At 52.5% G+C, this 24,547-nt stretch overlaps 1 protein-coding gene across 2 annotated transcripts; it reads left to right on the plus strand.

The window, feature by feature from the left end:
* The first annotated feature begins 2,676 nt into the window (after positions 1-2,676).
* TMEM9 (transmembrane protein 9) lies at positions 2,677-23,553 on the plus strand. Of its 2 annotated transcripts, none has more exons than XM_073319868.1 (6): positions 2,677-2,784; positions 7,265-7,366; positions 7,910-8,001; positions 12,847-12,955; positions 13,908-14,039; positions 21,567-23,553. In XM_073319868.1, exons 2-6 carry the CDS (start codon positions 7,274-7,276, stop codon positions 21,714-21,716), a joined length of 576 nt encoding a protein of 191 aa, XP_073175969.1. In that variant the 5' UTR covers positions 2,677-2,784; positions 7,265-7,273; the 3' UTR covers positions 21,717-23,553. The 2 variants fall into 2 exon arrangements, with proteins under 2 accessions (XP_073175969.1, XP_073175967.1); XM_073319866.1 differs by lacking the exon at positions 2,677-2,784 and adding an exon at positions 2,894-3,207.
* Positions 23,554-24,547: the final 994 nt, after the last annotated feature.

Raw genomic sequence — 24,547 nt, forward strand, 5'->3', positions numbered from 1 at the left:
TATTGTCTGGTCTTCTTATACTAGAGTCTTGGTTTGGTGGGTTTGTTTTGAATGTAAACACGCTGGTTTTCTTGGTCAGTATTTTAAAACATGTGTACTCACTCTATGGCTATAGGCATTATGATAAGGAAGGCGTTTGCTTATTTTCAGTTTCTTCTTATTCTGTAGTCGAGCACAGCTGGAAGAGCTACAGGGCTATGGTGCCACATAACCAACCCCTCTTGCCAGTGAGGCAAGACTGACTCCAGAAGTCATCTGGAGCTGATTTTTGGTGAGATTGTGTTTTAAATTCTGGGAGGAATGTAAAGCAAAGAAGGTAAATCAGAAGGGAGTGGGAGACAGGTTTCAGGGCAAATCATGACCCCCACCTCATAGAAACTAAGATAAAGTTAAAAATCTCTAGCAGATAAAGTCAGAACACACGCTCCAATAAAATAAGGCGAAGTGACTAGTAGTTAGCGCGTGGGACAAGGAATCAGGACTCTTCGGTTCTATACACAACTCTATACAGAACGAGGAGCAATGGTCTCAAGTTGCAGTGGGGGCGGTCTAGGTTGGATATTAGGAAAAACATTTTCACTAGGAGGGTGGTGAAGCACTGGAATGGGTTCCCTAGGGAGGTGGTGGAATCTCCGTCCTTAGAGGTTTTTAAGGCCCTGCTTGACAAAGCCCTGGCTGGGATAATTTAGTTGGGGATTGGTCCTGCTTTGAGCAGGGGGCTGGACTAGATGACCTCCTGAGGTCCCTTCCAACCATGTAGCCCACTAAAGCTTATGCTCAAATAAATTTGTTAGTCTCTAAGGTGCCACAAGTCCTCCTGTTCTTTTTGAGGATTCAGACCAACAGGGCTGCTACTCTGAAACCTGATATTCTATGCTTCTGTGATTCTTACATGGAGACACGTGTGTAATGCAGTGTAGACACCTGCCTCCACAGGGGACTGCCGTGAGCTTGACCAAGGAACAGAGACACTTCCCTCCTCTAGGGGCTCTCATGTCTCGCCATCCTGGGTGTTCCTGGGATCAGCAATGGGGAGCCCCCTGTAGCCCCCCATGTCCTTGAGACCGAGACTCGTTCCCTGTCTCGAATCCGCGCTGGGCTGAGCTCACTGGGGTTTGTGCCTTGGGATGGGTGAAAACGGGGCCGGACTGGGCCGGGCAAGCTCCCTGGACCCTGGCAGGGCCGCCTCCGACCCTGCTCCGTGCACCACGATGCAGCTCCCGCGGCAGCCATGGCCCCCCGAGCCGCCCTGCCCCACACACAGCCACTCCCACCCCCACTCTCCCCCTGCCCCCCACCCCAGCTGGGTGACATCACTTCCCAGCACCATTAACCCTTCGCACGCCCCCAGCAGGCAGCTTGCCCAGAGCGTGGAGAATTGGCCTCCCCCTCCCCCCCCGGCCAGGTCCCCCATTTGCACTCCCTGGGACAGGGGCTCTGGGCACCTTCCCTTCTAGGCAACCAACACAGACAGGGCCTAGTTGGGCGCTGACGACCGCGGGTCCCACCCCAGAGCTGTTTCCTGGCCACAGGGTGACGGAGTTTGGTGGGGCTCAGTCCCATTCCTGTGCGGGGGGGGGGGGCGGCGTTTCCTACCCCCTCACTTAGTGCACTGGTTTAGCTACAGCGGAGAGGCCAGGAGCACCATGGAGAGTGGGATTTCCAAAGACACAAGAGTAAACACAGCGAGCCCAACTCCCTGTGACTTTCCCTAGGATGGTGGGGGCTAACTCCCTTCGACTCCTTTGAAACTACCAGCTGTCTCTCCCCCTTCCTGCCAGGCCGGGGCTGAGGTTAACTGGTGGGGTGGGAAGGGGCCTCTGCTAGTCCCTGTTCTGTGCGAGAGGTGGGAGGTGTCAGTCTCTGCAAGTGTCAGCCAGCCCTGGCTCAAGCACTAAGGCCCAGCTCCTCGAAGGTATTTAGGCACCTAACTCCCATTGATGTCAGGCACCTAAATACCTTTGAGGAGCTGGGCTGAAAACTCTCCATTGCCACAGAAGGAAGCAGATTCTGCACCCATTTAAAGCAGGTGCACAGATCACTTCACACCCTGCCCCTTGGGAGTAGCTCAGGATCAGTCTCCTCTTGTGCAGAGGAGGGAAGTGAGGGGCAGTGACTTGCCCAAGGTCACACGCAGAGTCTGTAGCGGAGCTGGGAGTAGAAGCCAGATGCTCAGACAAGAATTAATCCAGGGTAGTTCTCTGGCCTCCGTTACATGCAAGATGATCACACAGTCCCTTGAGCCTTAGCATCTATGAGTCACGACTGGACTTGCCACCTCTGAGGTACAAAATGCTGGGGCAGCAGAAATGACCCTGAATCCATAGAACTGGCCAGGGGACTGTGTATTGAGCATCCCGACCAAGTTCCCAGGACAGCTACCTCAAAAAAGGGATGAGGGGAAAACCTGGACAGGTGGCGAGCCTCATCCTGACTCCCATGCTGGTGCTTTAACAAGACCATCCTTTCACCCTTCATGCAACGATTCCCTGATGATTGGTCCTCCCGCTCCCCTTGTGGCATTTGGACATCTACATTCACACGGCGCTTTTGCACTGGTGCTTCACATTTTGCAGCTATTCCTTTTCTTGCCACACGAGGGTTGAGAAATGATCCATGGTCCCTTAGCTCAGCCCTAGGCCGGGACTTCTGGCTGGTAGCAGATGATGTCTGTTATGACACAGACCAGAGAGTATCAGTGCAGGGAGCCAATCAGTGGTGGGGAGCGAGGCTTCCATCATTGCTAGGAGCAGCTGCTGGGGTGGGTATCAATTCGGCTGCAAGGTGAGTCTTATGATCCTAATTTTTTTTTTTAAAAAAAATGCAAACTAGACCTGTGTACAGCGCTTGGCATTTTGGTTTGCAATCCTTAATGCTGACTGCTGGTTAGGATAACAGCGGGCCTGCACCGTGGGCTGTGCTGAGCCACCTGCAGACTGTCTGGTGGGATTGTGCAGGAGGATGTAATGGATTCAAGTAGAATTTTAATCTGCACGTTAATTGCAAACTTATTAGCTGGAGTTGCTGCCTTTGTTAGGCATTGCACTTCCCTGCCAGAAGTACCGCAGGGTAGGTCCTTGCTTAGCAGGGGACTCATGCGTCAAAGGCACAAGGATTGATAGCGGTTTGATACCTGTCTAATGGCTGTAGAGCAGGTTCTGCAACGGAGGTCTGTGGATCGCTATGTACACCATGGTCATTGCTCAGGTGAGTTTCTTGTTAGCTGTCACGTGGACTGGATTCTCAGGGCCTGTGAGCGTGCCTTCCTTCCTGACAGCACACGCAGCCTAGACAATCTTCAGAGATGCAACGCCACCCGGCTTGGAGATTTTTCCCAAAGCCGATCAGTGCTTTTTAGGATGAAGGCTGCAATTTCTGTAATGTGAGAGAGGCCCCTTTTGTTAGGGTGACCAGATAGCAACTGTGAAAAAACAGGACGGGGGGGAAATAGGCACCTATATAAGAAAAAGTCCCCAAAAATGGGACTGTCCCTTTAAAAACGGGACATCTGGTCACCCTACCTTTTATTAAATGGGGGAGAAGGGGCATAATAGCCCCCACAGCACCAAGTGAGGGAGAGTGACCTACATTTGAACAAGGAACAAAGGGTTCAGTTTCTAGGCTCTGGTGTTGCATTGCAGCACCCTGTGGCTCTCTGCAGGGAGGTGCTCAGCTGCCAGTCTGTTTTAGACCTCATTGCTTGGGGGGGGGGGGCGCTTCATTCAGCTGCAAGCTGTGGGCTCCCTACTCTGACCCATGCTATGCAAGAAGTCAGACTGGATGATCACAAGGGTCCCTTCTGGCTTTGGAAGCAATGGCTTCCCTGCTTCTGCTGGCTGATAAGGCTGGGGCAACACCTCACTTTATAGAGTGGAGAAAGGGCGAGGGGGGGACTGGTTTCCTGTCTGAGTAGGTGCGACCACATGGATGCTCGCCCCTTCCCTTGGGAGGTCTTGCAGCATTTTATCAGGATGCTGTGCACCTGCTAATCAAAGGGACAGAAGACTAAACTTAATAGGCTAGAGATACAGAACCCTGCTCCAAGGCGGGTGGTTCCTCCATCCCTGGCATCTGCTTATCCCTAGCACAGACAGGCAGGGCCAAAGGCTGCTCCCAGCTGCCCGACATTCTGCTGTAAGCCAGAGCACAGCCTGGCACGCACAGGGGTGCAGCCCCCAGGTTCCCATCTGGCAGGCTGAGTCCAAAGAGGCAAGTGAGTCTGCGCTGGGGCCCCAAGGTCACAGCCACTGGCTCTTCCTGCTACGCTTCACAGCCTCCTCCTGCGTGTGTTAATGTTTCTAACTTGGCCATTTTGGGTCCACATCGTCCCTTCTAGAAAAATCCTCCCCAGCAATAAGCGAGCACTGTGTGGTCCATCCACGCTGGTTGGTGGGATCTATTTCCCTTACTCAATGGCCAGGGAGTCTGAGGTTCTAGGAAACACCAATGGATTTTAAAGGAGAAACCAGAGACTAAGGAAGGTCAGGGCTGGTCATTATGTGGATGTAAGACCTCCCAAGAAAGCTCAGCCATGTACCAAGCAGTGCGGGTAACTTAGTACCTAGCCCATCTCAGCATGGAGCTGGGGGGGGTGCCGTGCTGGTGCCTCTCATGCCCCGGGGAGTTGACTAACTTTCATAGGGACACAAGACTTTCAGTGTTACTTAAGCAGAGACTCAAACACTAGCTGCATTGTGCAGCGATTATTGCAAAAAGCCTGGAAGCTAAAGGAGGAAGGGAAGTTGGTGGGTGATGGATCAGGGCTGTGGCACTAATTCACAGGGCTGTGTCTCCCATACATGTCGGACCACGTTAAATGCAGTTCTGTGCTGCCGGGGGCCCTGATCCAAAATCCAACAACACCAACGGAAAGACTCCCCGTGGCTGTAATAGGGATAGATCAGGCCCACATCACTCATGCGGTCTGCTTGGCTAGCGTGGGGGAGGTTGTGTTATAAACTATTCTGCTAAGCTATGCTATAGACATCACTAGTGAGGAGAGCAACTGGAATAGAGAGTCACGAGAAACAAGACAGCAAATTAAACCAATACAGAATCATGGCGACCGATCCAAGTGTCAGCTCTGGGGTATGAACGATCACAGGACCTTGATGTAAGCAGAATATGTTCAGCTCTGGCTCTCCATTGATCGTATGATCAATGCAGTATGAGAGTAGGTCTCCCTCCTGCAATTGGATCTGCAGTCAAGGAGCCCAGTGGCAGGACTGGGCCCATATTGAACATGTCTGTTGCAGTAGCAGCTGGAGGCCATCCTGGTAGGAGCCCCATTGAACTAGCTTATTTTACTCTGATTTCCTGGTCTTCCTAGTCCAGTTCTCATGTCTGTGGGAAAGAGTCTTTACATGTGAAGCCACTGGTGACTGGTCATCACCGGGTTGATAATGCAAACTCTGCAGGGTTGCATTGTTTTCGCAGCCCTAAAACAAACCCCACAGGCAACTCCTGTCAGGAAACTGTGGAGTGAGATTTTTTGGAAGCAAGAACCCTCCTTGCCACGGGGAGTTGGGAGACACTTTGCAATTCCACAGTGATGTTAGAGTGCCGAGAAGAGCAAGTCTTTAGACAGAAAGGAGTTCTTAGCCTTAACTACAGCAGAGTTAGGACTCTGCTAGAGTTTACTGGCAACTAGGTCCAAATGGTCCCCAAGCCTGTGGCAGTTCAGATGCAGGGCTTGGACTCAGAGCTAGTTCTGGGTTCCTGAACATCTCCTAGAGACAGAGTGGCTCAGGGGAGGCAGTGCAGTCTAGTGGGAGACCAGAGACCCTGGGTTCTATTCCTCACCCTGCCAGTGGCCAGCAGGGCAACCTCGTCTGGTACAGTCACGTTCAGAACCACCAGTCCCATGGTGAATGATTTCCCCCTCATCCCAGGGCACTGCCTAGCAACTGGGCACCCTAACACCAGGGTTACCATCCCACCCCCCTTCTTGAGCCCCAGAGGGCTCCACCACAATAAATATCCCTCTTTGGGACCAGTTTATTACTGAACTACAGTGCGCATTATCCATAACCAAAGTCCCCAAACACAGTCCATTTATCATCTCCAGTGCATATAGCCCTCGGAAACCCCACACCATCTTCCCTCAGCATAGCACATACCATGCTCCAACGTCTTTCACCACACGTGGACTCAGCTACAGTCCTTCCACCTAGAATGTGCCCCATTCCTCCCAGCAGGAACCCACCCCAGCCTCTCTGTTGGGAGTTTAGTCTCCCTAGGAGACCATCCCTCACTGCCCCTGTTCTATTAAGATCTCACCTCCAGCAGGAGACCCTGCCACTGTCCCTCTGGCCTTCAGCCTCCTCTAGCACAGAGACATCACTAGGTAACAAATCTGCTACTAGTCTACCGTCAGGTCAGGTCCTCTTACTGCTCTTCAACCTCCTCCCCCCGACCTTCTCCCTGTCTGCTGCTCCTTGATCCTTTATAGCCCAGGTGCTGCCCCTCCTTCTTAACTGGCCAAACTGGGAGCACCTGTCCAGGTACAGGAGCGCTGGACCTGCATCATTTAAAGGAACTAGCCAGCCCGTGACACAAGTGTTCAGAAATCACAAGACAGGTCCCCCTGCCCCCACTCTCCCAAATGAGGTTGGCTTAAAATCATGATGTTTTTTAAATGATTTTTTGTTTTGTTTCTGGAGTTAGAGACTTTAGGGGGTCACATTTTTGAGTTTTTCTCCACGAGCTCAAGGGCTCAGAACTTCCCTTTATAATAAAAGCAAACTGAGAGCCCCTCATCATCCCAGGACTACAGGAGCTGGGACTGTAAGAAGCACCAAATACTGCAAGGCTTGCCACAGAGTCACAAAAGTTGGACACACTGCCCTGCCTCAGTTTTCCCTCCCATCCTTAGCCTCTCTTGTCTGTTTGACATTGTAAAAGCTCTTCATGACAGCGCCTGTCTCGATGTGTATGTACAGCACCTAGCACAACGAGGCCCTGATCTGGGTGTTACTGTAATTTAAAAACTAATCTGGGGACATCCTGCAGTCTGGGAGCAGGGTGGAGAGATTGGGGAAGATGAGGGAACTAAATACTACAGCGTAGCTGTCCCCTTTAAGAATGCCTCCGATGAAGTGGGCTGTAGCTCACGAAAGCTGAGGCTCAAATAAATTCGTTCGTCTCTAAGGTGCCACAAGTCCTCCTGTTCTTTTTGCGGATACAGACTAACACGGCTGCTCCTCTGAAACCCTTTAAGATGGGAATCCTTCCCCCAACACACTCTTTTATTTCCTCGTTTCAGGCTTTTGGGATGTTGACACGGCACAGCTGGGAAAATATGAAGATCTTGTGGCTGGCAGCGGTGGCGTGGTGTGTCCTAGCACCTCTGGGGCAGGCCAGCAAGGTGAGGGGTGGAGAGTGGGGAGCAGCCACGGATGCAGTCACCAGCTTAAGCTGCCACATGTGACCGAAACAGGGACGATAGGGAGGGTGCTTTTTTATGGAAGTTTGGAAAGGTGGTGGGTATTGCAACAAATTGGCTTGTGCGGGGGGTGGGGGGAGGGGTGTATGGCACTGCCTTCTTCAGGATGGAATTGGAGCTAGTCACCTTTTGTGTCATGTGCCCTGTACCACAAACAGCTAGTGGAGATTCTCCTTCAGCCTGCGTTTTTGGAGCTGGAGGATTTGCGTTCTAGCCCCACTGTCACTGAAGCTCTGAACGGCCAGGGTAGTGGGCGATTCAGTCCCTAGAACAATCTGTTTGGAGAGCTCCTGGCATCTGGCTGAAAGACGTCATTGCTGTGAAACATGCAGAGCAGGAAGAAGAGACATGAAGGAAAGTTAACGCCCATTGGGAACATCTCGCCCTTCTCACGCCATGGTGGGGGGACTCATTGAACAGCGGCTCGTGTGCCAGTCACTAATGCCAACTCCTCTCCCCATGCAGAGCTCAGAGGACATCCGCTGTAAGTGCATCTGCCCCCCCTACCGGAACATCAGTGGGCACATTTACAACAAGAATGTGTCACAGAAAGACTGGTGAGTTACCCTCTTCTGGGAGGCTTGTGGGGTTCCCCTGTCAAAATACCGAGGGGCTTGACCCAGGAAGCCCGGACCTGGATCTGACACCCCAAGGTTCTGTCCTTCTGCAATGGAAATAGGTCAGAGATCATGCGTAACAGCTCGTGCTGGGTGGAGCTGCTTAGCTGAGCCCTTGCTAGCTATTTACGTCTCTGCACCGCATAGTGATGGACACTCTGCTCATCTAGGGAGAGATAGGAGGCTGGCCCTGCACCCTCTGGAGAGTCTAGTAACCTGTTGTCCTTGTGCTCTGCAGCTCTGTCTACTCCCTGCTGAGGATGACAACAGGAAAGGCTTTAGTACCTTTTTAACCCCCTCCCCTGGAACAACTGAGCTCTTAACGTAGTTCTCAAAGCACTTTACAAAGTATCATTAGCCAGATATTGCAGATAGGGAAGCTGAGGCATTAAGCTGGGAAGTGACTTGCCAATGTCACATAGCGAGTCAGTGGCAGAGCTAGGAACAGAACCCAGGAGTCCTGAGTGTTAATCCCCCTGGATTGACCACTAGACCACCTTGCATAATAAAGAATGAGAGAAGAAAGAACCTAAACATGTGAGATGCATCCACTTGATTGGTTTAAAATACCCACAATGCACCACTACAATAAGTGTATCTATGCCATACCCTAAAGCCACAGGGCCTTTCCTTCTCTGGGTTGCTCTTTGGTTACTGAAGTTGGCAGGCTGGCCATTTCCCCAGCATCTCTGTCTTACACAGCTGCAGGGCATTGTCCTGTGCACAGGGTGCCCTCTACAACAGCAGAAGAATCACCTCCCACTTGAAGTCATCAGCTTTCTGTTGCAAACGGGAGGTGAAGTAAGGAAGCAAAGAACCAACTTCAGCTTCTTCATGGCATTGTGATTAAGGCGCTAGATTGTGTGGTGGTTGAGGCTGTGCCTCTAAGGGCTGGGAACTGGATGCTGAACAAAGTACAGCTCTTGCAAACACTTTAATCACTGGTGATCCCCAAACACCCTACACGGGCGGGTCAGGAAATCAGGGTTCAAGTCTCTGTTCTGCCACGGACTCTCCTGGTGACCTTGAGCAAGTCACTTATCTCTCTGGGCCTTGGTTCCCCACCTGTACAATGGGGATAATATTTCCCTACCTCCCAGATGACAGTGGGGTTACATTCACCCTGCGTGACAGATGCTACAGTTGTGAGGATCCCACAAGTAGAGAGAGATAAATTCATGGCTTTCAGGAGCAATTCACGCTTTGCCACAAGCCTGGCTCTCTGCTCTGTAATACAGGGGTAACTCCACTGACTTCAGTAACCCTGAGCAGAGAATCAGATCTGCTCCCTTGCTTATGTTCAGAATTAGTCATTTTCCCTGCAGTCCATTTGTTTGGATCATGCACATCTGTGGGTTTTGCAGTCTTGCAATGGCCCATGATTGGCATATCAGGGGGGTTGTGGGCTGGGACACTGGCGGAGCTGGGGGTGGAAGAGGAAAAACCAGCCGAGAACCTAACCAACCCATACCTGCACTCTCAGCAAATCTGTAATTGGCTCGTTCCTGAGCGCTAAGGCCATTTGCCAAATCCCAGGGCTATGAAGAAAGTGTCCGCGCTGCGGGGGTGTCCTCTGTGGGTGTCTGCACAGGGCCTTGATCACTTTGAAGCTGTAACCTGGATTGAACAAAGGCCCTTAAGCATCAGTGAGCAGTCTGTTCCTTCCTAATGACCTCTTTGTGCTTGCATTCAGGCTGGTTTACATAGCAGTGTATATTTCACGCCTTGGGGGCGTGGGGTGAGATTTTATTCTGTTAAAATATGGGGCATTTTGCTGAATCATTTATAGGGAGGCATTTTGCTGAATCATTTCCATTTCCTTGTCATTCCGTCTCCTTTGATTTCCAGCTTTACAACACGTTTTATACACATTCAGAAGGCAGGACTTTAATCCGTTCTCAAGGGCCATTTTTCTTACTTTGCTTATCTGTAAATGTCAGTTCTTCTCAGTAAATGTAAGGAAACATCAGTTTCGCCAGACACACACACACACACCAAGGACAAAATATTTCCATCCATAGTAATTGAAATGTAGAGACAGGCAAAGTAAGAAAAATTCTCCTAGAGCACTCATTAGAGTCCCACCTTACACTGTGTTGTGACGCTGGAGTTAGAGCGGGCACCAGTTAGGTAGCTTTAACTTTTTGAATCTCAACATCTACGGTCATTAAATAATTATTGTCTGCCTCCCTTCAGGATTTCCCACACCTGTTAACATTTACATCCCTAAAATTGAAAAAAATCAACATCGATATTATCTGTCAAGATTATAAAAAAATAAACATTAAATGGTGCCAAGCCTGGCACAGAGATCGGTTAGTTTATCTCAGGAGAGCGACAGGACAGGGGAGCTGAAAATTACAATGATGGGCCATTAACAGAGTAAGTTAGAGCTACTCAGCCTCATCGTTTCTACTCATCAGTTCAGTGAAGCTGGTTTCTCACCAGGAGCCTGTCTGTCTGCACCAGTTGTCTCTTGGCATAGGCCACATCTACAGTTTCTTTTCACTGATTTGACTATTTCCACAAGGGGGAAGAGGGTGTTTTCCTCCAGAGCTAGTTAAATCGGAGCAACCCCTAGTGTAGACCCAGCTGTACAGGTGGGTAGCTTCTTCCTTTTCTTGTAGGGACATAACTATATCAATACACGCACCTTGATCCTGAGAGGGCGGCAGCCACACCGGGTGCACGGAACAAAACAGGAAGAAGCACGAGAGACCAGAACAAATGGCTCTGGGCCAGAGCCTCAACGGGTGTAAATCATCATAGCTCTGTGGCGATCACCAGAGCTCTACTGATTTACACCCGCTGAGGGTCTGCCCCCGGCCTCTCCTCCCGGCAATGGGATGCTGATTGGTGTGATACTGTCCAGGTACCAGGTGGCCGCAGTGTGTGACATGCCTTATGTAACCGAACCTCAGCGAGGCTGGTGCGGCGGGGAAGGAGAGGCCCGGGCACTGAACACAGCTGGTGGGGCTCTCTGTGAGGAGGAAGCTCTGCAGCCAGTCCATATCTGACACCTGCTAGTAGCAGCCCTGCAACCCACCATGTACAAGAAGTACGTGCTCCTCCCCAAATGCCAGACGGCAGCGACTGGACACCGTCAAGGCTTTTTCCCGGTGTGCGTGCTTATTGGTTCGTGGGAATCAGCGGAAAGTGACGCGCCAGGCTGTCTGCCCCCACTCTGTGCTGCTAACGTGATAATCTGGGGCCACAGCTAGGCTTCAACATTTGTTTGCGAGGGAGCAAAGGGAGCCCTGCCAAAGCCGCTTCTCTCTTTCTACAGTGCACTGGAATTTAATGCTTTTGTCAGGGATGGGGAATTAAAGGCCCTTGCACTGACGAGAGCAGGGCACAGCGCATCTGTCTGCATGGTGCCATACAGCTCTGCCGGTGTCCTTCAGTCCTGCCCCACAACCCCCCTGCTAGCCCAGCCCTGGACTCCACCCCACTCCCCACACACATTGCTCTCCCCTCAGTCCCCACATAAGCTACAGTGCCAGGCCTTGTTCTCCCCCAAAAGACTGTCGTGTCATGGTGCTGTGTCATGTGACCATACATCATTCTCAAGCAGGTGCTTTTGGGAAAGAAGGTTTGCAAGATGCTGCATGTGCTTATTGTCTTGGAAGTAGACATGGACACTTTTTGATGAAGATGCCAGCTGGTACTGTATGTTATGAATAAGGGCTTGGCTACACTTGCCGATGTAGAGGGCTGGGAGTTAAACAAGCCTTCGGAGACTGCAGCAGGGAAAACGCTGCCGTGTGTTTACAGTCAGCTGTAAGCGCACTGGCGTGGCCACATTAGCAGCTCTTGCAATGCCACAAAGAGCAGTGCATTGTGGTAGCTATCCCAGTGTGCAAGGGGCTGCAACGTGCTTTTCAAAGGGGGGGCGGTGGAGTGTGACAGGGAGTGTGTTGTGTGTATGTGGGGGGAGAGCATGGGGCATGGGTCACTTGCTGGAGGATTCTCTGCTCCTTGAAGTCTTTAAACCACAATTTGAGGACTTCAATAGCACAGACATAGGTGAGAGGTTTTTCGCAGGAGTGGGTGGGTGAAATTCTGTGGCCTGCGTTGTGCAGGAGGTCAGACTAGATGATCATAATGGTCCCTTCTGACCTAAATATCTATGAATCTATGAATCATTCATTGACTAGGCTGGGGCCAGAAAACTCATTGCACTTGTGACCTAACCCAGGGTTTGCACCTGTGTGCTCCTGGGGGTGCCTAGAAGCTGGAGCAGGCTCAGATCTCTGAGCAAGTGGAGCCAGTCACATGGCTGGCCTGACTGGAGCCTGAGGGATCTGTTTAACCCCGGAGCAGGGACAGGGACAGGAACAGGGCAAGTTTCCCCCCCAAGCCACCCCTGCGCCTCAGCCCAGCCCCCCTCTGGGGGAGATCAGCTTCCAGGGCCCATTCAGTCCTTGGCCTCTTTCCTCAGAGGGCTAATTAGCCTGGGGTGGCTTTAGAGGCACAGCCAGCTGACCACCCTCCTCCAGCCCCAGCTCCGGGGGCGAGTATCTGGAGCACCCAGAGCTTTAGCCAGCCAGCGGCCGCCTCCCACGCTGCCGTGTAAACTGATCTGAGCAACTGCTGAGCTCTCCCAGCTGGGCCGAGCGCAGAGGGGGCTGCTGGATGCAGACCGGCCTGGTGGTTCTCCACCAAGCTGTCGGCGCTGCCTAGCGTCACCACTAGGGTTCTCCATGACCGCTGACCGCGCTCCGGGCCCCAGGATACAGCCACCTGCCCCACCCCGCCACTGACATCGGCTCCTTTGTGATGCAGCAACTGCCTGCACGTGGTGGAGCCGATGCCGGTGCCGGGGAACGACGTGGAAGCCTACTGCCTGCTGTGTGAGTGCAAGTACGAGGAGCGCAGCACCACCACCATCAAGGTAAAGCTGGGCCGCTCCCACCCCGGCCCCACCCAGGCCTGGGGCAGAACCGCGGGGGCGGGACCTGGGGCGGAGGAGATTGCGCTGGGGGCCTGGTGCCAGTTCTCCATGCTATGGGGGAGGAAAGGGTTCCTCACTTGGATTCTTTCGTGGCGGCCAGCTTGGGGAGGGGCATAGCAAAGACTTTCCACACCCCTGCCCCCCTTTTCCACACCCCTTCCCCTCGTTGGCTCTGGTCTGGGGATGACGACACTGACCCCCTCCCTTTTGCGAAGGGCGTCGACATTGGGAGATGGAGCAGGGAGCTCCGCCGTGGGGCAGCTTGGGAGGTTGGCCAGGCTCCTCCCATGGCCCCCTTTCCCAAACACTGCGCCAGTCTCCTCCTCCTCCCTGCCGAGCCCTCCATGCACAGCCCCCTGTCCTCCTGGCTCCCCTTTCCTCCCTAAAGAAATCAGCCCAGCCTCACTCCCCTCCACTCTTAGCACCTGCCTGCTCCGGGCCATCCCCAGATGCCTGCTTTCAGGCCTGCCAGCCACCCTGCTGGGTCCTCCCCTGCTTCCCCCACTGTCATGCCCCAGCTGGGCAGACAGGGACAGATCTGTACAGGGAGGCAGCCCAGCCCAGCGGAGCTGTCTGGGAGGGAGCCCAGGGTGGAGCCTGGGACGGGAGTCCCAGTCCACCTCCCTGAGACATTGCCAGACTGCAGTACAGCAGGGGCCCCTCTAGCCCGGTATCTTGGCTCCGACAGTGCCCCTGCCCTCCATCCTGTGGATAGTTATGGACTGAGCTGCCTATGGTGGGGGGGATGTTTCCTCCTGAGCTCATCAGTCGGCGGCTTGGCTTGGCTTGGCTTGGCTTGGCTTGGCTTGGCTTGGCTTGGGGAGGAGGCTGGGTGGCCCCCAACCCTGCAATCGCCCCTGATGGCTCAGAGTCCCTTTTGATGTGCCCACAGATCATCATCATCATCTACCTCTCGGTGGTGGGGGTGCTGCTTCTGTACATGGCCTTCCTCATGCTGGTCGACCCCTTGATCCGGAAGCCAGATGCCTACACCCAGCCCCTGCACAACCAAGAGGAGAACGAGGTAAGGGGGCTGCGGCGGGTGATATGGAGGGTGATGGGCATGGTAGGAAAACCTAGAGGAGGAGAGAGAGCAGGGTTAGCTCCTGGGAACTAGGGCGGGCAGGCAGGCCCCAGGGATCATTATGGCTGATGTTTCTCATCTCCCATCCCACCTGGGTCCTGCTGGGGCTGGCCCTTTTTACATGCCAACTAGAAATGTGGAATATTTCATTCTGTTTTATTTTTTAAATCCCTGATCTTGGTCCACATGAAGCTCTGAAATGTGAAGCCTGCAGCTGCAGGTTTCCCGGGGCCCAGAGTTGGCCTGCCCGGGGCAGTTAGCAGGGGAATTTTGTGGTCCTGATAGGACTCATTTTCATTTACTGAATTGTGGATCAGATCCAAACAAAATGCAAACTGTTCCCATCTGTGTGCAGCCCTGGCAGCCCCCGCCTGGCAACACCCATCTAGAGGGGTGCAGGAGGATGGCCTTTTGGTGAAGGCCCAGACAGCGCTGGGAGGCAGGAGAGCTGCATAGAGGAGCTGACTTAAAGCTAGAGATGGTGCCTTTTGATTCTGCAGGGGTGCCAAGGGCTGCACCCCAGAGCCCCTACTCCATGGGCCCCTCTGGACTAGGAGCTGCACTCAGACTACACCCACCTTTGACAGATCCCACTTTGTTGCATCTTAGGGGTCAACAGTTGATTGGGCCTTTGTGCTGATAGGCCTCAATTGGCCATTGACTCCCCCTTAACATCCAGTCACACCTGCCCGCTTTCACTCACACCTCAACTTGTCTCATGCCGGGGAGAGGGTTGGTGGTTTTTTACTCTTTCCCCACGGCCAAGCCCTGTATTGTTTAATCTTTCCCCTGCCAGATCCCTGCATCCATACAGTGCCCTGGGCTCCGGGGTGAGGGGATGCGTGTGCCCCATTAATACAATTGTTCTTCCTTTTGGAGGTGACTTTCTAAGCCAGGGAACGCCCATCCCTCAGCAACTCTGACTGCTGCCTGGTCTTGCTAGCCCTACACACGGGCTTGGTTTTCAAATCGGCTTTGGGTGTTTCCCGCGGTAACGTCCTAGCTTTGTGTATGAGCCAGGGAGTGACGTGAGGATAAAAGACCTGCTACTGCTCGCAGCTCAGGGGGACCTCCATTAGCTCAGGTGGATTTTAGAGAAGGATCAGCATGCCTGAGATTGGCAAACAGCTATCAGGTCACACATGGTCTTGCTGCCACACCTCTGTCCAAAAGCCACTGATCCTCTCCTGAGCCCCAGTTCCGGACTCAGGCAACGCTTCCATGGACTTCCATGGGGATTTCAGAGCAAGGGCACCAGGATTAGGCCCTATCTATCCTGCCTTGTCTGTCCCCCCAGCTCCCAGCGCTTGAGCAGGGGGCTGGGACGTGGTGGCCTCCCAGAGGAAACGCAGATAAAGCTGGTTAGAGTGCGGTAATGGTATTCCAGGTGGCAGGGTAGTGGAGCTGATGCACACACAGCGATGAGCTAATTGTAGCCCTGGCTCATGCTATAACTGAGAGATGCAGGGGGCTGATTATGGAAGGTGGAACATGTAGCTCTGGGACCCAGCATTTCATTTAGGTGTCGGCTGTTTGGAGCTGCTCCGTGAGCTGGGACCATGGTGCTGGACAAGCTGGAGTTGTGTTGATCGCTAGATGATCCCTTCCCAATCAGTGGAGCTTCTGGGCTGAGGTCATCATGGCCTCTAGGAGCCACCTGTCTGCAGTCTCCAGGCCAGCAGAGTCCTGAGCAGACTACCCAAACAAGTGCTGGCCCAGGAGCCTAGCGGCTCGCCATTTCACTGCCATGGTGCATGCCCAGGTTCTGAGGTCAGGCCTTGGCTCCCAGGAGAGAGACAAGGCAGAGAAGTGGGGTGAGGCAGCCCCCTTGGCAGGGGGAGCCATTTCGGACTCTTCCAGACAACTCCTTCTGGGTTCCCTAGGCAGCCACCCTCCTCAGCCAATGGCCTGGTTACTACCAGCAGGGGCACAAGGAGAATAGGGAGGGGACGCGGACAGGCGAGAGAGAACAGCCATTGAAGGGATGGTGCCGAGACCTTGAGAGGTGGCAGAACTCGCTGTGCCCCGGGGGCTGAAAGCTCCCAGTTGCCCTCAGCCAGAGGCGAGTCTCTGCCCCCAGGCCAGCGGAAGCTGGATCTGCCCAGCCATGCTGAACTCTGGTGTGAGATACTGCATGTCACCGGCGGCACTGGGCCTTCGGCATTCACCAGTCACTCTCCCAGCCCTGCAGGGGGAACGGCCCGAGGGATGGATTGCATGCAGCATGTCCAGGACCCTCGCCTCAGTGTTAACAGGCCCTGGAGAAGCCGACCCTGTTATACCAATAAAATAAAAACCAGCAGGATCTTATTAAAGGGAAAAAGGCAAAATACCACATTTATTGTGAATACAGAAAGAATCATAGTAAGCAGTTAGTTATAGCTATAACATTCCATTCAATCTCATATTTATTCACACACACACACACACACACAGGTTCTGCAAGATTGTTATCATAGTTACCAGACTTAGAGTTGCTCATGCCAAGCCACTGGCCAGGTGGCCTGGACATGAGGAGGGAGCAGGGCCTTGTCAGATGCTCATCTGATGCTCCTGGAAGTTGGTTTGCAGAATCAGACCCCAAAGTTCTCACTTTTTAGAGTCTATTTTTATAGGAATTTCTTCCTATGCCAGTCTATGGGAATTGCTTCATCATGCTGTTGCTGAATCAATCAGCAGATAGCACATTCCTGACGGCTCCAAGATGTTATCTTGTTCTTTGGTTCTCCCATTCTTGAGGCTGTTGGGTGGATTCCAGTCTGCCCACCGGCGGGGGGGATCCTCTGATTATTTCCACTTGACGCCTTCTTCAGCCGATGGACACTGGATTCTTAGGCTGGCACCTCCCTGATCATTCAGTTATTATCCACACCAAGCATCCATCCACATACATCCTCTATCTCTATTTTAATCACAATTGTTAATACAACAAAAGGGCGGGGAGTCTCTGGGTGCTGTTTCTGTTGTTACAGAGTATTGCTTTGAGTCTCTCTCTCTGTGAATTGCTTTGAGAACAGACTCTGTCTTAGAATGTACTAACACAATTAGCAGCTTTCAGAGTAACAGCCGTGTTAGTCTGTATTCGCAAAAAGAAAAGGAGGACTTGTGGCACCTTAGAGACTAACCAATTTATTTGAGCATGAGCTTTCGTGAGCTACAGCTCACTTCCGATGCATCCGATACATCCGATGAAGTGAGCTGTAGCTCACGAAAGCTCATGCTCAGATAAATTGGTTAGTCTCTAAGGTGCCACAAGTCCTCCTTTTCAATTAGCAGCTTGCAAGTTTCACACATAGAGGGAGAGAAACAGTACCAAAAACCGAGAGACCTCTTAATTAGTAATACCCTGGAATTTAAACTCTGGGGAAGCAAACTCATTTGTGATTTTAATACAGAACTTCTTTAATATGATCCAACAACCCTAGGTCAGGCAAAGAATTATCAGAATATGGGGCCTTAAGGAGTCAGGCGGGAGGAGGAAGAGCTTCGAACCCAGGCTCTATCACTGATGGCTGAAGGCAGGACACAAGCCCAGCTCCCCGTGATGGCAGTTGTGCCCTTAGAGCACAGCCTGGTCTTCAGTGGGGCAGGGGAACTTGGGAGAGAGCCCCCTTCCCTGTCCCAGCCAGGGATGGTTCTACAGGACAGGATGTGCCCCAAGCACTCGGTAGAGCTCATGGGCTCTTGCCCAGGTGTCCCTGAAGCTGTTTGCTTTGAGGGGACCTTCCTCGCTGTACCTGCCCTTGTGCGCTAGGAGGGCGCCTCTCAGGAGCAAGATAAAAGACACCTGCCTTCCTTTCAACCAGCTTGCAGGCTAGGCAGGGCCCCAGCCTAGCCGCTGGGCACATCACCACCCCAAGGATTAGCTGTAATCCAGATGCTCAGACACGCTTTGAAGAGAGGAAGCCAGTGTGTTTGCAGAGATGGGGTGTGATGAAGGGAGCCCTGAGCTCGGCCTGGACATGCTCAGAAACACTCCACCCGCCCTGGGACTGATCACGGGGCACTCACATGGTGACTGACTGAAGCACCCATGGGGGAAGATTTGGTCTATGCAGAGCCCAGAAATCTATTCATCTATTCAGTGCTGCGACTACGGGGCCCCATTCTTCTCCTTTACACACTGGTGTAACTGTTATAGCCCCACTGCCTTTCCAGAGCACCCCCCAGTGCAACAGCCATTCCACCGCCATTTCCCAGCTTGTCATCCCTCCCATCCGCTGCTCTATCTCCAAAGCCTTCTGGCTTCCAGAGGGTGAGCCCCCCCGCCCGGGCTCCTATGTGGCTTACTTCTCCCAGAGCTCTCAAAGTCCAAAACAAGTGTGAAACCACACATACTCGTCCCAGGAGATCTGCAAGGCATCAGCCAATCCCAGTGCTGACCCTTTGCTAGCCTCATACCTCTCCAGCTGCTCACGGCTCTTCTTTTTATTCAGCCCCTCCCTGGATGCCTCCCTTCTGCTCCAGGTGACTCTGTTTGAGCTAATTGGGCTGCCAGGAGTTTATTAACCCCTTCCTGCCTTGCATGGAGCCTTCTGTGTCCTGTTCCACACTCCATGGGGCCTGATTCCCTTCTCACTCACCCGGTGTAAATAAGGAGTAACTCTGCTGACCTCACTGTAATCACATAGGTGTGATACTGGTGTGAGAGGAGAATCAGGCCAATATCACCAGTGGAAAACCTGTTAGTCACCGGCTCCCCACCCCAGAATCAGGCTAGTGGCAGCCGTAGGACACAAACCTCGATCTGCAGGAAAGCACTGTCACTGGAACTGGGTGTCTGAGGCCAGAGTTGTCAAATATATGGCCTGTAGGCCAGATCCAACTTGTACGCTGCAGTTACGTGGCCGGCATGACCTATGCAGCTGTCCAGAATCCTTCATTTTAAAACCAGTAAGTGTCTAGGATTCATGGCTGCATGAACCTTTCATATGGGCCCCAAGTGTAACCAGTGCAGTGATATCTGCCTGAGTCTGCAGACAGCCAGAAACGACTCCCTGTCCCAAGTTCCCAACCCAGAGGACTTCATGCCCATCCCCTAGCCCCTTTCCAGCTCTGCTTTGTCCCTGCCTTCTCCCAGCACTGGGTTTTTTGCACCTAAACTCTGAAGCTGCCTTTCACCCACAAAAACCAGACACGTGCTTCCTTCTAACGGCGGAAAGACAAGCACCAGATCTGAGAGCGAGCGAGCGCAGTGTGTGTGTCTCCTCTGTAACATGCTGCACTTGCACTGAACCCACAATGGCAGCAGGCTCAGTGCTGTGGCTCAGAGGGCCATGGTCACTTGCACTGCTTTCCAGCTGCTTACACCTGGGAGGAGTTTAGCCCAGCTCCTGTTGGCTGGGGAAGAGGCCAGCTTGGAGAGCAGCTGCTGCAGAGCATGAGGGGTCTGGCTAGCAAGGGTGCAGCTGGACACATGCTCAGAGGGCATCTGGATCTGCTGGTGGGATAGCCCTGGTTGCGGGTCCACCCCTCCTTCCTGCTGATACGACATCCTCCAGAGTCATGAGCAACACACTGAGCATGGAGCAACGCCTGGTCCCGTTAGCGCAAACGAGAGTTGGATCACTGACTTCACTGGGTGCAAAGCCGGGATGAACAGCCAGGCACTTCAACCCCTTCCGTGCTGGTCCGGCAGCACCTGTGCTGCTGTGAGCACAGTGGACCATCGGCTGGATCTGACAGTGGGCTGAAGCCCAGGAGTTAATCACTGGCTGGTTCCCCGCACACCCCTGCTCTGCTCCCTGCTAAGCATGGCCGCTCTGCGGCCTTAGAAGCTTGCCAGCTCAGGGCGCTGCAAAGGAAGGTGCATTTAGCAGGAGGCTCTCAGCGAGGCGAATGAGGCATGGTAATCCCTTCGAGGTATGTGGCAGCAGAGGAGAGGGGCCCAGAGCCCTTTGGAAATCCCTCGAGGAACTGGGGAGCCATGCTGAACTTCAGCACAGAGCCAGCCCCGGCATCTCCCTGCAGTTACAGGAAGTAACGCTCCCTTTTGATGGAGAGATGTGGCTGGGAAGGACTGAAATGCAGCAGTCCCAAGACACAGAGGGCAGGGGGAGATTCCTGGGAGGGGAAGGGCAGCAAGGGTAGTGGACTGGTTGCAAGGGAATGGAAAGCGAGGAGTTTGAGGGGAGGGAAATCAGTTCCATCTCCCTCCACTGCTCTCCCAGCTAGTCCTCAGGCTGTTCCTTCTCCTGGTGCCTGGTTTGAGGGACAGCTGTTCCCCATAGGTATTTTTATTGGGGTTTCTCCTAACACTGCTCTCTCTCTGTTATGTCCAGCAGAGATGGGAGGGGCTCGGGTGGACGGTAGCTCAGTAACAGCATTGCTCGCTCGCTCGCTCTGCCAGGCCGTTTCTGGGCAGGTTCAGTAACGGAAATGGGCTGGGCTGAGGGGGCTGTTGATTTGGTGTTTGCAAAACCTCATCAGAGATCTTCACGGATTATACTGGAGTTACTCCTGGGGGAGTGAGGGGGGATCAGGGCCAGGGGAGTTACTCCTGGGGGAGTGAGGGGAGATCAGGGCCAGGGGAGTTACTCTTGATTTACCCCAGGGTGAGGGAGGGAGGGATCAGGGCCAATGGAGTTACTCCTGGTTTACACCCAGGATGAGAGAGAGGGAATCAGGTTTTGCATGTAGTCCACTAATACAGATTTGCATAATTCTTTAAGGCACTTTGCTAACCCCGTGATGAGCATGATATAAATACCAGGACATTAGAGTGTAAGCTCTTTGTCTTCCCCCACAGTCGTACAGCACCTAGCACAATAGGGCCTTTGGGCACTGCTGCAGCATAAATACTAAATGACAAGGGCACATGGTTAGATCAGCCCCAATAGCTCAGCTGGGAATCGGTGCACGATAAACACTGAGAGCTACACCAATTGGCTACACCAATTTACACCGGCTGAAGATCTGACCCTGTGCTTTGGCATAAGGAGCTCTTGCTCCAGCCCTTTGTTACGTTCTCCCTCTCAGTGGGACGCAAACCCAATAATGATTGCCTTTTGGTTTGAAATTTCACCCCGCAGATGTATGAGTGGGTCCCCCCACACACAAGTGGTAAGCATGGGCCAAATTTTTAGCGGTGCTGATGCAATTCACATTAGCAGTGTGGAGCGCTGGCCCTCCTAGTTGCTGGCCTACAAGAGAGGATAAGAGCCTACTGCAGCTACCTCCTAGAGGAGCTGCTCCTTTAGCTCCAGTGCTGGAGGCCTGTGCTTTTAGCACGGATGGTCCCAGCTTCAAGCCCAGTTACACTGAGGATCCACCCCTCCAGTTTGAGTCAGTGGGAGCTGGGCACCTCTGAAAACCAGGCCCTCTCTCTGCAAGGAAAACTCAGTCCCGAAATAGCTCTTCGTGTCAGAGTGTCTCCCAATGCTGAGCAGCCTCTTTCTGTATTAGAGATATCACTCCTCCACCCCACTCACCCCTCTGACCTCCTGGTTCCTTCTCTTTGCATTGCAGGAGGCCCGCTCATTGGCAGCAGCTCCCGCTCCCGCCGGCGCCAAAGCCAACACGGTGCTGGAGAGGGTGGAAGGAGCCCAGCAGCGGTGGAAGCGCCAGGTGCAGGAGCAGAGGAAGACAGTTTTTGACAGGCACAAGATGCTGAGCTAGAGCAAGCCAGGCTTGCAGTGACGGTCTGCTGGGGACAGGCAGCGAAGCGGGGATAGGCCTTGTCTATCTCACCCAATAGGACCCCCTCAGTGTTTGGTTTGAGCCCCCCATCCCATCCTTCCCAGTGTATTGGCTTTCATAGAGCAAACAAGGCCAAAGTGTCTGCCCATGACTGTGCCCCCTGCCCCCTTTGCAGCCTAAGCCAGAGGCACCCTGAGCTTTGCCCAGCTGAGGGCCCCATTGACAACTGCCCTCAAATGGCCCCAGAGGAAGCCCGGTGCAGCCACTGCCATCCTTACTACAGCTCCTGGCGCGCACTGCTCTAGCTTGACACAGAGCGCTGCATGCTGGGACCTGTCGCTTCTGCTGGCTGCAAGATGTGGCAAATGTGGGACCCAGTTTTCGAACACCCTTGCCTGCATTTGGCGCTTTGCATGCCCCTCTCCTGAAGCATGTCACGTGGCATGAAATAGCCTTGAGCGAGGGCATTGTATTCACTAGGGAATCCTCGACCCTCGTCTCTTTGTTTGAGCTATTGTGTAACAATCTGCAGCCTGGAGAATTCAGAGAAAACTATTTAAAACAAAACTATTTAAACTATTTGAAACAAAGCTGGTTTCAGCCCATTCCTGGCTTACACAGGGAGACAGATACCTCAGCACTTGGCTTCTGCCAAACCTGTTCGGCCACTGTGCCGTCAAGACACAGAGCCCCCTGGCCTTAGCTGAGGGGCTGCAAACCCAGAGAAACCACAAGGGAAGAAAGTTTGTGTTTGTGCTGCATGAAATAAGCCAGTTCTGTACATGTGGGAGCTAGGATGCAGCTTGTCCTCCCATAGAGCTCATTTTCAATAGGAGGCGGGATTATTTATTAAATATTATTTACATTGTCTCACAGTTCTACTCCATGGCAGGGTACCAAACATTCTACCGTGTACTACAGGGAGCCAGACCCTCACCTGGTGTAAATTGGCATCATTCCACTAAGCTCAGTAGAGCTACCTTCATTGACATCCGTGGAAGATCTGGTCCCAGAGCCTTTTCTGTAGGGACACTGCTCTGGACACAAGAGGCCTGGTTCTCCTCTCATTGGCACCAGTCTCAGGATTTGCACTGGTGTGGATGAGAGGAGAATCCAGGCCTTTGGATTCAGCTGCTGCTCTCATTTACTCTGGTGTAAATCTACAGTGATTCCACTGGCGTCAGTGGGGTCTCTCCAGATCTACACCCACGTTGCTGAGATCACAGTCTGGCACCTGAGCCTTCTGTCTAACTGAGCGTTGTGAAATTGAGGAGTGTTGGGTACTAACAACCCAAGAAGCCCCGGAGGGGTGGACGGAGGAAAAATGGCCTGATTCTCATTTACACTGAGGCCATTTTACTCCACTTTAGCCCTGCCCCTGCACAGTGGGAGTAAGTTACACTTAGATCCACTTTCAGGTCCGTTTACACTGGCAGAGCGAGGCACGGGGCCATTAGTGTCAATGAGACTTTAGAACAAAGGTTTCGCTATGTTTAGCAGGTCTGGAACTGAAGTCCCTCCTGCTCGCTGGATCACAGAGCCCTGAACATGTACTAAAGATGCACTTTAGTTTCTGTAATGCATAAAAAAACTGTCTGAGATCTTTGACTATGGTAACTATTTCTGCTGAGCATGAGAAAGCAAAGTAATTCATTAGGGTATTTATTCATCTGTTATTCCAGTTTCTTTTCCCATCAAGAGAGTTTGCTAAGTGCTTGAGTTTTGTTATCATGGGAGTGTGTCACTTGAGTGGCTTTTTTTAACTGGATACTTTTGCTATGTAAGAATTAAAATATTCTGTGCTAGGCTATGGACAGCAGGTTTTCAGAGCAAAATTAATTGTGGCTGGGTGGGAGGGGGAGAGGAGAAGGGGGGGGGGGCAATGGGTGGTATTGGCGGCTGGAGGAAGGGAATATAAATATAACCCAACATTTCCCTGTGCTCTCCCAGCCTTATGTGAAACGTCTGCCCAGGCTCAGCTGATGTCTTGCAGGGGACACTCAATCATCAGAAGAGCGCCTTCTGACCTCAGCTTCTAGGCTGTTGGCTAAGGGCCTAATCCCAAAAGGTGCTGAGAAACTGCTTTGACTTCAGTGGTACTGGAGGGTGGGAGAATACCTCGCAGGGGTACTTAGGACTGGATCCTGCAGAGGGCTATCGAAATATACACTGTCACCCAAAATATAAAGGTTTCAGAGTAACAGCCGTGTTAGTCTGTATTCGCAAAAAGAAAAGGAGTACTTGTGGCACCTTAGAGACTAACCAATTTATTTGAGCGTGAGCTCAAATAAATTGGTTAGTCTCTAAGGTGCCACAAGTACTCCTTTTCTTTTTACCCAAAATATAAAGAGCCCTCCTGGTTTATTTTGGGCCTGCATGCCTGGATCCCACAAAAAAACAGCAAAGGGCTCATCAGCGCTTTTCTGGGGACCATGGGCACCAGGAAGCCATGGCTTGGTGTTACACCAGGGATAAATATGGCCCCATCGATCTAACAGGCTTTCATATCATCCTACTCGCAGGCTCAGGCGCACCTGTCTTTTACAAGCTAAATTTCTTTCCTGTACTTGCATCTGCGTCCTCAGCGTGAAATTCACCACCGCTGCCCTGTATCTGTTCCCTGAGGCTAGTCTGTTGCTGCAGCAAAATAAATCTATTTAAAATTTATGGAGAGTCATGAATAAATATCCTGGATCAGAACTCCCCCGGGTTTAGCGGCATGGTTCCATCTAATGTTGTGGATCCAGCTAGTGGCCAGAGAGAACCTGCTGCAATCAGCTAATTGAGTTACCCCTATGGTTCACGTGTAG

Source organism: Lepidochelys kempii, chromosome 21 (assembly GCF_965140265.1).
Source record: "Lepidochelys kempii isolate rLepKem1 chromosome 21, rLepKem1.hap2, whole genome shotgun sequence".
NCBI classification, from domain to species: domain Eukaryota; kingdom Metazoa; phylum Chordata; order Testudines; family Cheloniidae; genus Lepidochelys; species Lepidochelys kempii.